The sequence below is a fragment of the Centropristis striata genome, chromosome 10, assembly GCF_030273125.1.
Source record: "Centropristis striata isolate RG_2023a ecotype Rhode Island chromosome 10, C.striata_1.0, whole genome shotgun sequence".
In the NCBI taxonomy this organism is placed as follows: domain Eukaryota; kingdom Metazoa; phylum Chordata; class Actinopteri; order Perciformes; family Serranidae; genus Centropristis; species Centropristis striata.
Window position 1 is genome coordinate 4,541,938 of NC_081526.1, and position 16,062 is coordinate 4,557,999.

Sequence of the window (16,062 nt, forward strand, 5' to 3'; positions counted from 1 at the left end):
AAAAGACACAAAATGACCAAAAAAAGACAAAAGGACTAAAAACAGGCACAAAATAACCAAAAAAGACACAAAATGACCAAAAAAAGACACAAAATGACCAAAAAAAAGACAAAAGGACTAAAAACAGGCACAAAATAACCAAAAAAGACATAAAATGACCAAAAAAATACTCAAAATGACCAAAAAAAGACACAAAATGACTAAAAACAGGCACAAAATGACCAAAAAAGACACAAAATGACTAAAAAAAGACACAAAATGACAAAAAAAAAGATCCAAAATGACCAAAAAAATACACAAAATGACCAAAAAAGACACAAAAAGACAAAAATGACAAAAAAAGACACAAAATGACAAAAAAGACACAAAATGACCCCAAAAAATGACAAAAAAAGACACAAAATGACCAAAAAAAGACACAAAATGACCAAAAAATGACAAAAAATGACAAAAAAAGACACAAAATGACCAAAAAAAGACACAAAATGACCAAAAAAAAGACACAAAATGACCAAAAAAAGACAAAAAATGACTAAAAAAAGACACAAAATGACAAAAAAAGACACAAAATGACCAAAAAAAGACACAAAATGACAAAAAAAAGAGAGAAAGAGAGAGAGAGTCTCTGGAGCTCGGTTAGTCTGTCAGTCACCCTCTATCCCTCCAACCGTGCAGCCGTACAAACAAACACTGACAGACTCAGTCGCCGCACACACACATACAGTATATGTGCATGTTTCCTGGACCCTTTGTCACCACGTTTTGAAACCCTCAAAACGAGGTTGTCAAAGGGGGGTCGGTGGCTGACAGCCTCCTGCAGCCCTGCAGGAGGACAGACGGGCTTATTGTGAGGAGAAGAGGAGCAGCAACAACAAAGGAGGATCAAAAGTCTCACAAACTGACAGACATACATGGTGCGTTCACACTCCCCGACATCTACATTGTCTAGTGAACACAGGAGTGAGGCTTTCAAGGGCCCACATTTGCCTCGTAGCTTCAGAGTGACGGCCCTGGGTGAAGGCAGTAGGAGTGCATGGGTGTAAGTGTGTGGGAGTCTAAATGACTAAAAAGACAGAAAATTGCTTAAAAAAAAAAGACACAAAATGACCAAAAAAAGACACAAAATAACTAAAAAAAGACACAAAATGACTAAAAACAGGCACAAAATGACAAAAAAAAGACACAAAATGACTAAAAAAGACACAAAATGACTAAAAAAAGACACAAAATGACTAAAAACAGGCACAAAATGACCAAAAAAGACACAAAATGACTATAAAAAGACACAAAATGACAAAAAAAAGACACAAAATGACTAAAAAGATACAAAATGACCAAAAAAAGACACAAAATGACCCAAAAAAAGACAAAACCACATTTTGAAACCCTCAAAACGCAATTTTGCTCAAAGGCAGTAGGAGTATGTGTGTAAGTTTGCGGGAGTCTAAATGACTAAAAAATGACTGAAAAGACACAAAATGACTAAAAAAAAGATCCAAAATGACCAAAAAAATACACAAAATGACAAAAAAAAGACAAAAGGACTAAAAAGACACAAAATGACCCAAAAAAAAAGACAAAAAAAGACACAAAATGACTAAAAAGACACAAAATGACCAAAAAAAGACACAAAATGACCTAAAAAGACACAAAATGACCTAAAAAGACACAAAATGACTAAAAAGACACAAAATGACCCAAAAAAAGACAAAAAATGACCAAAAAAAGACACAAAATGACAAAAAATAGACACAAAATGACTAAAAAGACACAAAATGACCAAAAAATGACAAAAAAAGACACAAAATGACTAAAAAGACACAAAATGACTAAAAAGACACAAAATGACCAAAAAAAGACACAAAATGACAAAAAAAAAATAAAGAGAGAGAGAGAGAGTCTCTGGAGCTCGGTTAGTCTGTCAGTCACCCTCTATCCCTCCAACCGTGCAGCCGTACAAACAAACACTGACAGACTCAGTCGCCGCACACACACATACAGTATATGTGCATGTTTCCTGGACCCTTTGTCACCACGTTTTGAAACCCTCAAAACGAGGTTGTCAAAGGGGGGTCGGTGGCTGACAGCCTCCTGCAGCCCTGCAGGAGGACAGACGGGCTTATTGTGAGGAGAAGAGGAGCAGCAACAACAAAGGAGGATCAAAAGTCTCACAAACTGACAGACGTACATGGTGCGTTCACACTCCCGACATCTACATTGTCTAGTGAACACAGGAGTGAGGCATTCAAGGGCCCACATTTGCCTCGTAACTTCAGAGTGACGGCCCGGGGTGAAGGCAGTAGGAGTGTGTGTGTAAGTGTGTGGGAGTTTAAATGACAAAAAAAAGACACTAAAAGACAAAAAATTAAAAAAAAAAAGATCCAAAATGACCAAAAAAAGACACAAAATGACCCAAAAAAGACACAAAATGACCCAAAAAAGACACAAAAAGACAAAAAATTACAAAAAAAAGACATAAAATGACTAAAAAGACACAAAATGACCAAAAAAAGACACAAAATGACCCAAAAAAGACACAAAATGACCTAAAAAAAGACACAAAAAGACAAAAAATTACGAAAAAAAGACATTAAATGACACAAAATGACTAAAAAGACACAAAATGACCAAAAAAAAGACACAAAATGACCCAAAAAAGACACAAAATGACCTAAAAAGACACAAAATGACCAAAAAGACACAAAATGACCAAAAAAAGACAAAAAAATTACTAAAAAAAAGACACAAAAAGACAAAAAAGGACTAAAAAAAAGACACAAAATGACAAAAAAAAGACACAAAATGACCAAAACAAAGACAAAAGGACTAGAAAATACACAAACTGACAGACATACATGGTGCGTTCACACTCCTGACATCTACATTGTCTAGTGAACACAGGAGTGAGGCTTTCAAGGGCCCTGGATCTCACACATTTGCCTCGTACTTCAGAGTGACGGCCCAGGGTGAAGGCAGTAGGAGTGTGTGTGTGTGTGTGTGGGAGTCGGGGAGTGTGTGCGCCAATGTGTGTGTGGCACACTGGCGCAAGTCCACAAGGACAGAAAACAAAGACACACAATGGACCAAAAAAATGTCATGCAAATATCACAAGAAAGGAGAATATCCCGAAAAACAACCTGTACAGCTGCTTAAAACACATCATCTAGTGGACCTAATCTATCTATAAAAGCAAGTGTGTGTGTGTGTGTGTGTGTGTGTGTGTGTGTGTGTGTGTCTAGTTCATATCTCTCTGTCCGTTAGTCAGAGTGACCTCAGATTTCGTATGTGTCTTGCTCATGCGTGAAGGTGTGCATCCTCGATTTTGAAGATTTTTAAATTCATTTTTCTAAATATCATTATTAACGTAGGACGTGTTGCAGCATTGCACTGTTTCCGATCGGACGGCTTTTAGGGTAGCTCCGCCCCCTTTTAGTGGAGCTCCGCCCCATTGTGTGATAGGCCTACACCTGGGCAGTAACACAATTCACTCTGGATTTCCCCCCAAAAGACGTAAAATTACCAAAAAAAGACTTACAATGACTTAAAAAAAGATGTAAAATGACAAAAAAAAGGTAAAATGACCAAATAAAGGACTTACAATGACAGAAAAAAGACGTAAAATGACTGAAAAAAGACGTAAAATGACCAAAAAACACTTACAATGACAAAAAAAATATGTCAAATGACCAAAAAAACACTTACAATGATTAACAATGAATAAAAAAGTACGTAAAATGACCAAACAAAGACTTGCAATGACTTTTAAAAAAGCCCCCGTTTTATTACAAAAACTGTATGAAACCCACATTCAAAATGGTCATTTTGTTGTTGTTGGACTTATGGATAGAATTTGAAATCAGAAATAGTTTTTTCTGAGGACCGCCTGGAGCTTCTCAAGGACCTTTGCACCTCACTTTGAATACCATTAACAAACACACATTTTCACATCATCAGTTTATAATTAATTAACAGAACTATCATGTAGTTTTTAGCTATACGCTTTGTTTTCATTGTCTAAAACTGGGTGAAACTCATATCAGGTGTGTTTGGGGTCAATGTTTCTCTTGCTTGTTGCTTGAGTCAGGAGAATCTGCTATTTTTTACCTTTTTCTATAAAAACACACTTTCCCTTTTTGTACAAATAACTTATTTACTCCAACAGCAGACTTGAACCTTGCAGCAACAGAGAGGAGAAGTGTGAGCTGAGGTGTTTGACTGACAGTTGTCTGCACTGTGCATGACACCGGATCATTTAGCCTCTTTTTCTTCTACTCTTGTTTATGTCGGCCCCGTTTTAACACATGCAAAAAAGGCTGAATGGTAAAAAAAAAAAGAAGAAAAAAAGCCCTGAGAATTGTATTGTTTTTCATGCTGCGAGCTCTTCTTGGTGGCCCTTAACGCACATTTGCCAACCTAATTAAAACGCAGCGGATTGATTTCCGCGCTACTGAAACTTAAGTCCCCAATCTGTCTAAACTAGCTGGTGTGTATTGTCAAAGACATCAAGCAGGGCCTTGCTTGTGTTTGTCTATATGAGTGTTTGTTGCGCTACCTTGTTAATAAAGGACTTTGGTTGCTGTGTCTGCAGCACTTAGGGCCCTTGTTGCACAGAGGCTATCACTATTTCTATTTAAGGGTCTCTCTCTTTTGCTCTCTCACACATACAAACTCAAAGCTTGCTCAATTTACAGGAAGAAAAAAGTAAAAAAAAAGAATAAAAAGCAGAGAAACATTTCTAAAAAACTAAAAAAGCATTCAGTTTTCAACAAATCCTGTCAAATCTGCAGTAATCTAATTGCTTGTAAACCACCATGCATTTTAACCCTCTGGAGTCTCCAAAATCACCAAATCCAGACTTGTTGACTCTATCTATCTATCCAGACTAGAAAACAAAGCAGCGTGGAACCCTACTGTAAATGTACACACAAAATGACCAAAAAAAAGACACAAAAAGACAAAAAATGACTAAAAAAGACACAAGATGACTAAAAAAAGACACAAAATGACTAGAAAATACACAAAATGACGAAAAACAGACACAAAATTACCAAAAAAGACACAAAATGACCAAAAGACACAAAAAGACACAAAATTGCTAAAAAAAAAAAGACACAAAGTGACCCCAAAAGACACAAAAAAGACAAAAAAATTACTAGAAAAGACACAAAAGGACTAAAAACAGACACAACATGACCAAAAAAGACAAAAAGAGACAAAAAAATTACTAGAAAATACACAAAATGACTAAAAACAGACACAAAATGACCAAAAAAAGACACAAAATGACAAAAAAAAGACACAAAATGACAAAAAAGACACAAAATGACTAGAAAATACACAAAATGAGTAAACACAGACACAAAATTACCAAAAAAGACACAACAACAGACACGAAAAGACATCAAATAGATTCAAAAATGGACAAAATATCCCTATAGGACTCCACAAAGTTAAAGGTCACATGACCTGATCAGGACGCCACCATCACAGACCCCAGAGGGTTAAACACGCGTCATAAACAGCTGACTGAACTAAAGCATGTACGTACACGTGTGACGCTCCAACCCAATGATGACATCATGACATCGTTACAGAAGGACGTTTAATCGCCGTGCCGACAGTGATGCATGGAGAAACACATGCACATGTATGGAGCATTCATAACTGCAGGTGATAAACGAGGCTGCAGCGCCTGGAAAGGTCACACAGGATATGATCCAATCAGCTCTGCTGCTGCAGACCGTCTGACTGGTTATGAGCCCATCAACAAGTCAAAACTAGAAAACAACGTCTGCAGAGAGAAATAATAATAACAACAACAACAACAACAACAACACAATCCCTCCGTCATCCTCAACAAAGAAATCTAATACGTTTGGAAGAATGAGATACAAATAGAGAAGGCATCAGTCCCTGTGGTGGTAATTAAAGAATATTACAATGATATCACAGCAGATTAATGCAGCTGTTCTCAACCTTGGGGTCGGGGCCCTAATTGGGGTCGCGAGATGATTTCTGGGGGTCGCCAGATCATTTAGGAAGTCAGCTCTGTCTCCACTGTTAAAGTGTTCATGTGTTCATGTGTTTTAGTCTTTTTGGTCATTTAATATCTTTTTATAGTGATTTTGTGTGGTTTTTTTTGTTATTTTGTGTGTCATTTGGTCATTTTGTGCCTTTTTTTGTGTCGTTTTTTAATCATTTTGTGGTCAATGTGTGTCTTCTTTGGTCATTTAATGTCTTTTTATAGTCATTTTGTGTGGTTGTTTGTGTCATTTTGTGTCTTTTTTGGTCATTTTGTGTCTTTTTTTGTCATGTGTCTTTTTTTGTCATGTTGTGTCTTTTGTGTCATTTTGTGTCTTTTTGGTCATTTTGTGTCTTTTTTGGTCATTTTGTGTCTTTTTTTCAGACAATTTGTGTATCTTTTTGGTCATTTTGTTTCTTTTTTGGGTCATTTTGTTTCTTTTTTGCATCATTTTGTTTCCTTTTTGGTCATTTTGTGTCTTCTTTTGTCAATTTGTGTATTTTTGTGGTCATTTTGTGGTCAATTTGAGTCCTTTTTTGCTTAATTTTCTGTATTTTTTGGTCATTTTGTGTCTTTTTTTGACAATTTGTGTCTTTTTTTGGTTATTTTGTTTCTTTTATGGGTCATTTTGTTTCTTTTTTGGGTCATTTTGTTTCTTTTTTGGTCATTTTGTGGTCAATTTGTGTCATTTTTGATCATTTTGTTTCCTTTTTGGGTCATTTTGTGTCTTTTTTGGGTGGTCTGAACTGTGTGTGTGAGATTCTGTTCAGACAACATGCATGTTAAATTGGGGGTCGCGACTCAAAAAGGCTGAGAACTACTGGATTAAAAAAAAGAAACAAATATCCCCCCATTATGGACAATAGGGTCATAGAGTGGGTATTGAGTCGGCCAGTGCATACGGCTCTCTCAGTCCCTGTTGGAATATTAGAGTGATTTTTCATTAGGGATTCTCGGGCCGCACTGTGGGTGCTACACATGTATTATTGATGCCAGCGGTTCAAAAGCAGTTTGTTTGTTGAGAAGTGGAGAGATTTATGGGAAACTTAATGGTTTCCACTCCTCTCACAATGAAACTACAGTCTAGATTACACAAACAGAAGGTTTTTTATTCTTTATCTGGCTGCAGGGTGAAATCCCCGGGAGAGGAGAGAAAGCACAATAAAAATGGTTGAGGTTTCTTTTCTGCAGCAAATGTCTTTTGGCTATTTTTTTGTCAGCAACACATGGCGAGGTGTGGACAATAGGACACCATTAGTGTAGTCTTTATGGCTGTCATTGGAATGACAGATCAACAAAACCTCTGCAGAAAGGAGGAAACAATGATGTGATAATCTACTGCTGTGGAAGGATTTGGTGTTGGATCGTACACTGTAAAAAAAAAAATGATGTTGCTTTTACAGAAAAAAAATGGCAGCTGTGGTTACCAGAATAAATCTGCAAAAAATACAGTACAAATGTAAACAACTTTACAGGACAACGATAAGCAAAATCTACATGTACATTTTGCATAAATAATTAGTATAAAAGCAGCATCATCCTGTTAAATTAGCAGTAAAGCAGCTATTCTCAAGTTTGGGGTCCCGACCCAAATTGGGGTAGCAAGATCACTACTAAATAATTTTAATAGTGATCTCTGTCTCCACTGTGTTAAAGTGTTCATGTGTTCATGTGTTTTAGTCTTTTTAGTCATTTTGTGCCTTTTTTTGACCATGTTGTGGTCAATTTGTGTCTTTTTTGGTCATTTTGTGTCTTTTTTTAGACAATTTGTGTCTTTTTTTGTCATTTTGTGTCTTTTTGGGTCATTTTGTGTCTTTTTTGTCATTTTCTGTCTTTTTTGGTCATTTTCTGTCTTTTTTGGGTCATTTTCTGTCTTCTTTGGTCAATTTGGGTATTTTTGTGGTCATTTTGTGGTCAATTTGAGTCCTTTTTTTGCTTAATTTTATGTATTTTTGGGTCATTTTGTGTCTTTTTTGGGTCATTTTCTGTCTTCTTTGGTTAATTTGTGTATATTTGTGGTCATTTTGTGGTCAATTTGAGTCCTTTTTTTTGCTTAATTTTATGTATTTTTGGGTCATTTTCTGTCTTTTTTTTTATCTGAACTGTGCGCATGCGCATTTTTTTTTTAATTACTTCAGTTTTAGGATGTATGTATGAACAAATGTACGAGTTGTTCTGTAAAGATGTTGACATATGTACTGTATTCTGGTAACAGCTGCCAGTTTTTTTTCTGTAAAACCAACGGGACATTTTTACATTACAGTGTATTAGTTGTGGACATGTTTCCATCCAGTGGATGGACGGCCTTCAGCTGCTCCTCATCTCTCACCCAGACACAGATAGAGGAGATGAAAGCTCAGAGGTTCACATTCCTTTTCCCAACGAATGGAAGTGGATCAGCACCTAATCAAAGACGGCCATTCTTCTAATAAAAAGCCTGGTGGCAGCGGAGGGTCAGAGCTCCTTTATCAGGCGACAGCAGGCCAAGATATGAGTGTAAGAGAGCTTTGTGGCGCGGCGAGGCCGTGTGGGCCGCTAAATGTGACACCATTCTCTCCTCCGCACAACAAAGAACGCTGGACAAGAAGTGTCAGTCTGCAGCACAGAGAGACAGCAGAAACAAGGAAAACACAGCAGGAAAACGGAAATCCTCATGTCTCTCTCTTTTCTTTTTCTTTTTGTTAAACGAGTCTCTTTCATTTTGACATACTAACACACATGGACAGATTAGGACACGATGGGACCCCTGGGAGGAGACACGCAACACACCGCACCACCTCACACTCACACATATAGGTGCAACACACACACACACACTTTATGGTTGTTCACTTCAACGTCCTTTGCTGTTGTTTTGTGTCTCTATATGGTTGTTTTGCTCTTTTCTTAGCCGTTTTTTGCCTGTGGTGTCTGTCTCTTGTGTCTCTTTGTACTTATTTTGTTTCTCTTTGTGGTCATTTTCTGTCTTTGTAGTTATTTTCTGTCTTTTTGTAGTTGTTTTGTGTCTCTTTGTGGTCATTTTGTGTTTCTTTGTGGTTGTTTTGTGTCTTTTTGCTGTTGTTTTGTGTCTCTTTGTAGTTGTTTAGTCTCCCTTTGTGGTCATTCTGTCTGTAGTTGTTTTGCTCTTTTCTTAGCTGTTTTTTTTGTCTGTGGTATTTTTGTCCCTTCTTTGCGATTATTTTGTGTCTCTTTCTGGTCATATTGTGTCTCTTTGTAGTTGTTTTGTCTCCCTTTGTGGTTGTTCTGTCTGTTGTTGTTTTGTGTCTCCCTGTAGTTTTGTGTCTCTCTGTGGTTGCTCTGTGTCTCTTTGTAGTTGTTTTGTTTCTCTAATTATTTCTGACGTTTTCTTAGTCATTTTTGGGTTGTTTTCCCTCTTTTTCTAGTGGCGCAGTGTGTCTTTTTGTCCTCATTTTGTGTCTCTTTGTAGTTGTTTTGTGTCTCTTGGAAGTCGTTCCGTGTCTTTGCGGTCATTTTGTGTCTCTTTGTGGTTGCTCTGTGTCTCTTTGTATTTGTCGTGTTCTTAGTTATTTTTGCTATTTTTCGGTTGTTTTCCCTCTTTTTCTAATGGTGTAGCATACCTTTTTGTTGTCGTTTTGTGTCTCTTTGTAGTTTTTTTGTGTCTCTTTGTGGTCATTTTGTGTCTCTTTGTAGTTGTTTTGTTTCTCTGTAATTATTTCTGACATTTTCTTAGTTATTTTTCGGTTGTTTTCCCTCTTTTTCTAGTGGTGTGGAGTGTCTTTTTGTCCTCATTTTGTGTCTCTTTGTGGTTGCTCTGTGTCTCTAATTATTTCTGACGTTTTCTCAGTTATTTGTGTTGTTTTTTTGGTTGTTTTGCCTCTTTTTCTAGAGGCATAGCGTGTCTTTTTGTCCTAATTTTGTCTCTTTTTGTGGTCGTTTTGCCTCCTTTCATTGTTATTGTTTGTCACGTTGTGATCTCTTTGCAGCTTTTGTGCATCTCATCGTAGTTGTTTTGGTCTCTTTGTCGTCTTTTAGTCTCTCCTTGTAGTCGCTTTATGCTTCTTTCGGATCTTTCTGAGTGACATTTTCTAGTTGAGGCCTGAGGGGGCCTTCACACTTCGAGGTCCAAGTCCTGAGTCCTGGAGTCAGATCTGTAATCCATCCATCCTCACATATCAGCTAAACATTGGAGCCCAGTAAACAGTAAGTGCCACTATACATTTAAAGATGCAGTACAGGTGTGGACACCATACTATCATTGAACGAATCCATCCACCTTGTGAATTAAATCCTTGTCATACTACAGTCTCAGTTTCCATTGAATGAGGAAAGAAGAAACTGCTGACTGCTGCAAAACAGGGTCATTTAAGGATGTAGTTTATCCACATGCTAATTGAAAACCCACTCCACACACACACACACACACACACACTGCACACAGACACACTGCATTGGGAACAGATGACTTGCCTGTACTCCTGCGCACTAAATATATGAATATTCATAAACACAAATAGAGTTTTGGAATGTGGCCATATGGTTGAGAATCGGCAGCTGTATGCATTCCCCACCTCTCCTCTCTCCTCCAGCTCCAGAGTCTTTCTGCAGCCAGATGAAGAGCGGCTACAGTGCAGGGACTCTCATCCTGCAGACATGTGCCCGCCCTGCTGTCATGTGGAAACCTATTAACTCCATTCTCCAAGTGATTGTGTTCAATTGAAAGCATTACAAAGGTTCTCTGTGTGGGCTGGGAAAGTTACAGAAGCTCCTCAGGAATAAACAAAAAACTTACACTGGTCTGATTCCACAGCTGCTGATATTAAAGGTGATATTTTTGGAGATTTTTTGGAACAAACAGAAATGCAGAATGACGTTTTTAATGACTCACGGAGGGAGATACAAGCTCCTATCAAAAGAATCTGATGAGAAAGTGATAGCGTCAGTGCGCATTTCCCTGTTTTTACATCATGCCTCAGACAAATAAACAGTATGCATGCTAGAGCCAATCCGACACGCAGGCAACTCGTTCGCGCGCGCAGGTGCACACGCGTATGCACACACACACAGACACACACGAGCGCACACACACACATTTCATCACTGCCTTTTCCTGCCTTCCCTTCCCACAGACAGACACAACTTCATCCGCGTTTTACGCCAAAATCCGCGTAATCTGCTCTCTCTATGTTTGTCTCCGACTCGCTCTTTTGTGCTCCTCTTTTTCTTCCAAATACATTTTTATAAGATTCTGGAGCTCCACCAGGAGATGAGATCATTCCGTCTGTGTGAAAAGCAAATGCCACACTGTCATCTTCAAGCTGGATTCTCCCCATTTCCGAGAAATGCATCAGGCAGGTTACAGAAACCCAGGTAGTCCACAGAGGGAATTCTAGCTTTATTTTCTGGTATTTTTGAATAAAATCACTCCTTATTGTGCAGCTTGTTTGCACAAACGGTACTATTTTTGACAAATATGGCAGAAAAATCGAAAATCACACACATATGTGAAACATTTATGTTTTTTTCGAAACACATTCCCTTTAACAAGTCAACCAGCATCACGAAAATAAATGTTTTTAACAACATTAAGAGTAAAAACAACCCAATCGGCTCTGTCATCGTAACACAGGGAATGTTCTGTGCGTAAAATGACAGAAGAACACGTCTCCCTCTCTGCTCTCTCGCTCTGCAAACCGCATCCAACCTTCTTTAATTCAATCACCCTGTTTTTTCCCTTTGAGCCTCTACTGGACGCGTCTCTGATTGACCAAAAATGACAGTGGTGGGCCTGTGCGCAAGCTTTGCGCATTCGCTGGTTAGAAGATCAAATCTGTACATTGCAAAAAAAAAAAAAAAAAGTCTAATCTATTTATTTATTCACTTTAAACAAGCTGTGCTAATGGGACAGAGAGTTGGGAGACACTTCCACGTCTTTTAAGAATATAGAAACAGCAAGAACAACCAGGCTTAATGTGACAGAACTCATGAAAATAATAATAATAATAATAAATTACCACAATTATGCAGAATTATCAACACCCATTGCAGATATTCACACTATTTTTAAGACATCATACTACGTTTGGGTACGATTTCCATTCATATGCATGTGCCGTTTTCGGTTTAATCCATTTTTTCCTCCTGCCAGTCAATGAAAACAAGCACATAGGTGGAGAAAACACTTTGACACTCAGGGGGCATGCACTGTGTGTAAAGATCACCTCAGAAAACAAAGAAAGGAAACAGCAAAAGGAGGCGAACATGTAAGAATTATGGACATTTTATATCGTACACAGGTAGAGTTTCGTTTCCATGTTCGCCCTGCGTGAAGGTGATTACACCATAATGAGGATGTGTGTGTCTTTTCGGTGAATACATGTTATTTACAAGCCCTCCAACCCCCTCCCCTCTCTCTTACACACACACACGGAGAGCGCACCTATATCTCCCCGTGCGTAAAGAGCGCCTCTGCACTGTACAAACGGTACTGCCGCTGCCAGCGTTGAACGTCCAGCGCGCCACAGTGCTGATTGCCAAACTGTGGTCCACAGGATCCCTCAGGGGGGCTCACTAGAAAACGAGGAATAATGTAATTTCACGGTAATCCGCTTTGCTTTGCTTTGATCCCGATTACAGAACGCATATGGATGAATGTCCACCACTGATATCAAACCTTTGCGCATGCAGGTGACAGAGTTGCACAAATCAGTGCCAAAAACACCACGCAGAGACCAATTTCAACTCAAAGATCTGACGGGTGTCCTTGGAATGACACCTCGGTGTTATTTAAAGTCTGGAGGGGAATAGAGAAGAACTTTTGGAACATAAGACAGCCTGTGTAGCCACAGGAGGGAAGACAAGAGCACAGTGTTGTAAAGAGAGGCTGTCAGTCCTCTGTTTGTCCACACTGTGTCTAAAGGACACGTGCGATGGACAATAAACGCTCTCCTATGCCTCGAAATTCAACAGTGCCGCTCTGTGCACGAAGCAGACAGAGCAAGTCACTGGCATGGATTCACTCAGCGTATCGCAACAGATAATGTCCTGCTACAACCTGCCATCTGCTCAACACCAGCACCTGTGTTTCAGCATCACAGCGCCGTGTACGTCAGACTTAACTGGTGGTGGTAATGACAGCAGAAGGTGCGGATTTTTCCCCTCCCGCCTCTGTCATGCCTAAATACCATTATCACACGCATAAAAAAATACCAACAGTGATGGAAAAGTACGCTCCGTGGAGAGTTCTGCTGCCGCCGCCGCTGCGCTCTGTGCGCACCGAGCAGATCCACGGAGACACAAAAACTGCGCACACGGATGGCGTCCAGTCACTCACCTGATTGTGAAGAGCTCGACCCGAACAAGAGGCAAGTCAGGAGCAAGCCGAAGCAACACGGGGCAGTGGTTGGTTTCATTGTTGTGCTGTGGGCAAGTATCTCCTTTAAAATTCACATGTCCAGCAGCGTATCCTTCCTTGAAGCAGCCAGAAAGGATGAACCGTGTGCAGCCTCTTCAAGCCTGGGAGTTTGGGGACTTTAGTCGCTTTTTGACTTAAGTTTACAGTTTGTCCGACAGTCCCTCCGCCTCGCCTCTCACTGCCTGCGGGCCTGCTGGGTGACTGGCGTGGCTGGCAGAAAGAGTCGAGTGTTAGTTTCCAACGCGCGCACTGTAAAAGCTTGTCTCAACAGTGTAAAGCAGTAATCATGCCATTACTCCCCGACTTGGATACAGTATGCAGCTGTAGACTCGTATTCTTCAGACACACCTCCGGAGCCCCTGGGCCCCGCCCACCGGCTCTGTGATTGGCACAGGTGCACGACAGTCACCCTAAAGCCCGCCACGCGCTCCTCCAGACGCGCCGCCATTGGCTGACGCGAGATGCCAAAACCCCATGAATGTGTGCGTCGGCTCCGTTGCACCTGTCACACTGAACACAGCAGAGATGAATGCTGTTAGAAGGATTTATAGGTGTAATGGGTGAAAGAGAGCTGAAGATCCCTTATAGGTGGATTTCTCGTGCGCCTTTTTGGAGATGTTATCCACATTTGATAAGATATAGACTCCTATCTGTTGATTTAATACTGAAGTGAACTGTCAGCACTTTACTTTGGGAGTGCAGTGAGTGATGCTTATGCTAGAATATATATCATTATATTATTATCAGGTTTATAGGGAATCAAACTGTCATTTTTCTGTTTCTTTTCCCGCTTGGAATAAATCTTTATTTCTCTTATCTAAAGTTGCTTCGTTTTTATAAAACAACATGATCAGGCAGCAGAGAGAAGCATTCTGACAGCAAAATTATAACCCAAGAGACTTGTGTTTCTTTTTTTTCTTCTTCTTAAGCATAGATTTCCATTTTTCCTCAGTTATCAGAGTGCATTACAGTTGAAGGCAATATCTCTCCATATCCAGGGTAATCATTTCCCCAGGGGTGGCTCAGTGTAAACGACACAAATAAAAGTCAAATAGAACGTTTAGATAGTGATATTATTGTGCTCACTGAGCTATTTGTAATAGTTTGAAAGCAGTGACTTTGCGGTGACGGGAAAAAAATAACTAAAGATAATGGGAGCAGAGGAAACAATGTGACAAAAGGTTATTACTTTCTGAACCAGCTGCTGCAGACTCTCCACTTTAGAAGGAGGGTGAACACCTCCTGGGGTTACATTATGCCCACACATCTGGACAGATGTCACGCACTCTGACTGTCCCCCACCCACCCAAACTTTCTTCATCATACACACACAAAAACACACAAAAACGCACACTCATGCACATGCACACATGCACAAATACACACACATTGCATGAAAAAACAAAGCGTTTTTTAACGTTTATCTTATGCTTTACTTGGCAAATAAAGAGTGCAATAGACTATCTTTATATATGATTATTTAGTTGTTTGGGTTTTTTTAGATTTAAAGGCACACTATGCAGGATTTTTTTCTGACTTACTGTTTTCTAAACATGACATTCAAACTTCTCTCTGGCTCAATAAAACGTAATTTAATTGAAAACACAAAGCATTTTTTAACGTTTATCTTATGCTTGACTTGGCAAATAAAGAGTGCAATAGACTACAAAATAAATAGAGTGCAATAGACTGTCTTTATATATGATTATTTCGTTTTTAGTTTTTTTTCAGATTTAAAGGCACACTATGCAGGATTTTTTCCTGATTTACTGTTTTCTAAACACAACATTCAAACTTCTCTCTGGCTCAATAAAACGTAAAGGCAAACCCAGATTTACTCAATTTTGGGGGAACAGCTTTGTTTGCTTTGAGATTTCCCTTTAAAGTTGCATATTTTCTGCATTATGTCCACTATTTTTTATAGGTTTGTGCCCAAAGAGTGACACACACAAAAACACACAAAAACGCACACTCATGCACATGCACACATGCACAAATACACACACATTGCATGAAAACACAAAACAGTTTTTAACGTTTATCTTATGCTTGACTTGGCAAATAAAGAGTGCAATAGACGATCTTTATATATGATATATATTGGCGTTCAGTCCCAGCTAGGCAAGAATCCTTGGCTTTCTTTTTTACCCTTTTATTTGTCTTTTTTTATTTCTAACTCTGTTTTGGATTGAGCTTTTATTACTATTTTATTCTATTTTATTTTATTGTTTTACTGTTTTTTATTTATACCTATTTGTGTATGATTTATTCTATTTTAATGACTGTACAGCACTTTGGTCAACTGAGGTTGTTTTTAAATGTGCTCTATAAATAAACTTTGACTTTGACTTTATGATTATTTAGTTTTGTTTTAGATTTAAAGGCACACTATGCAGGATTTTTGACTTTCTGTTTTCTAAACACAACATTCAAACTTCTCTCTGGCTCAATAAAACGTAAAGGCAAACCCAGATTTACTCAACTTTGTTTGCTTTGAGGTTTCCCTTTAAAGTTGCATATTTTCTGCATTATGTCCACTATTTTTTATAGGTTTGTGCCCAAAGGGTGACTCACACAAAAACACACAAAAACACACACTCATGCACATGCACACGTGCACAAATACACATACATTGCATGAAAACACAAAGCATTTTTAATGTTTTTG

At 38.7% G+C, this 16,062-nt stretch overlaps 1 protein-coding gene across 1 annotated transcript in view; it reads right to left on the reverse strand.

Moving 5' to 3' along the window:
* Nucleotides 1-13,632, reverse strand: part of LOC131978699 (receptor tyrosine-protein kinase erbB-4-like) — a 643,267-nt gene extending 629,635 nt beyond the window's left edge. The window contains exon 1 of the mRNA XM_059342409.1: nt 13,314-13,632. Coding sequence (XP_059198392.1) covers nt 13,314-13,392 — 79 coding nt within the window. The 5' untranslated portion in view covers nt 13,393-13,632. The remainder of the gene's footprint in view (nt 1-13,313) is intronic.
* Between the last annotated feature and the right edge of the window lie 2,430 nt (nt 13,633-16,062).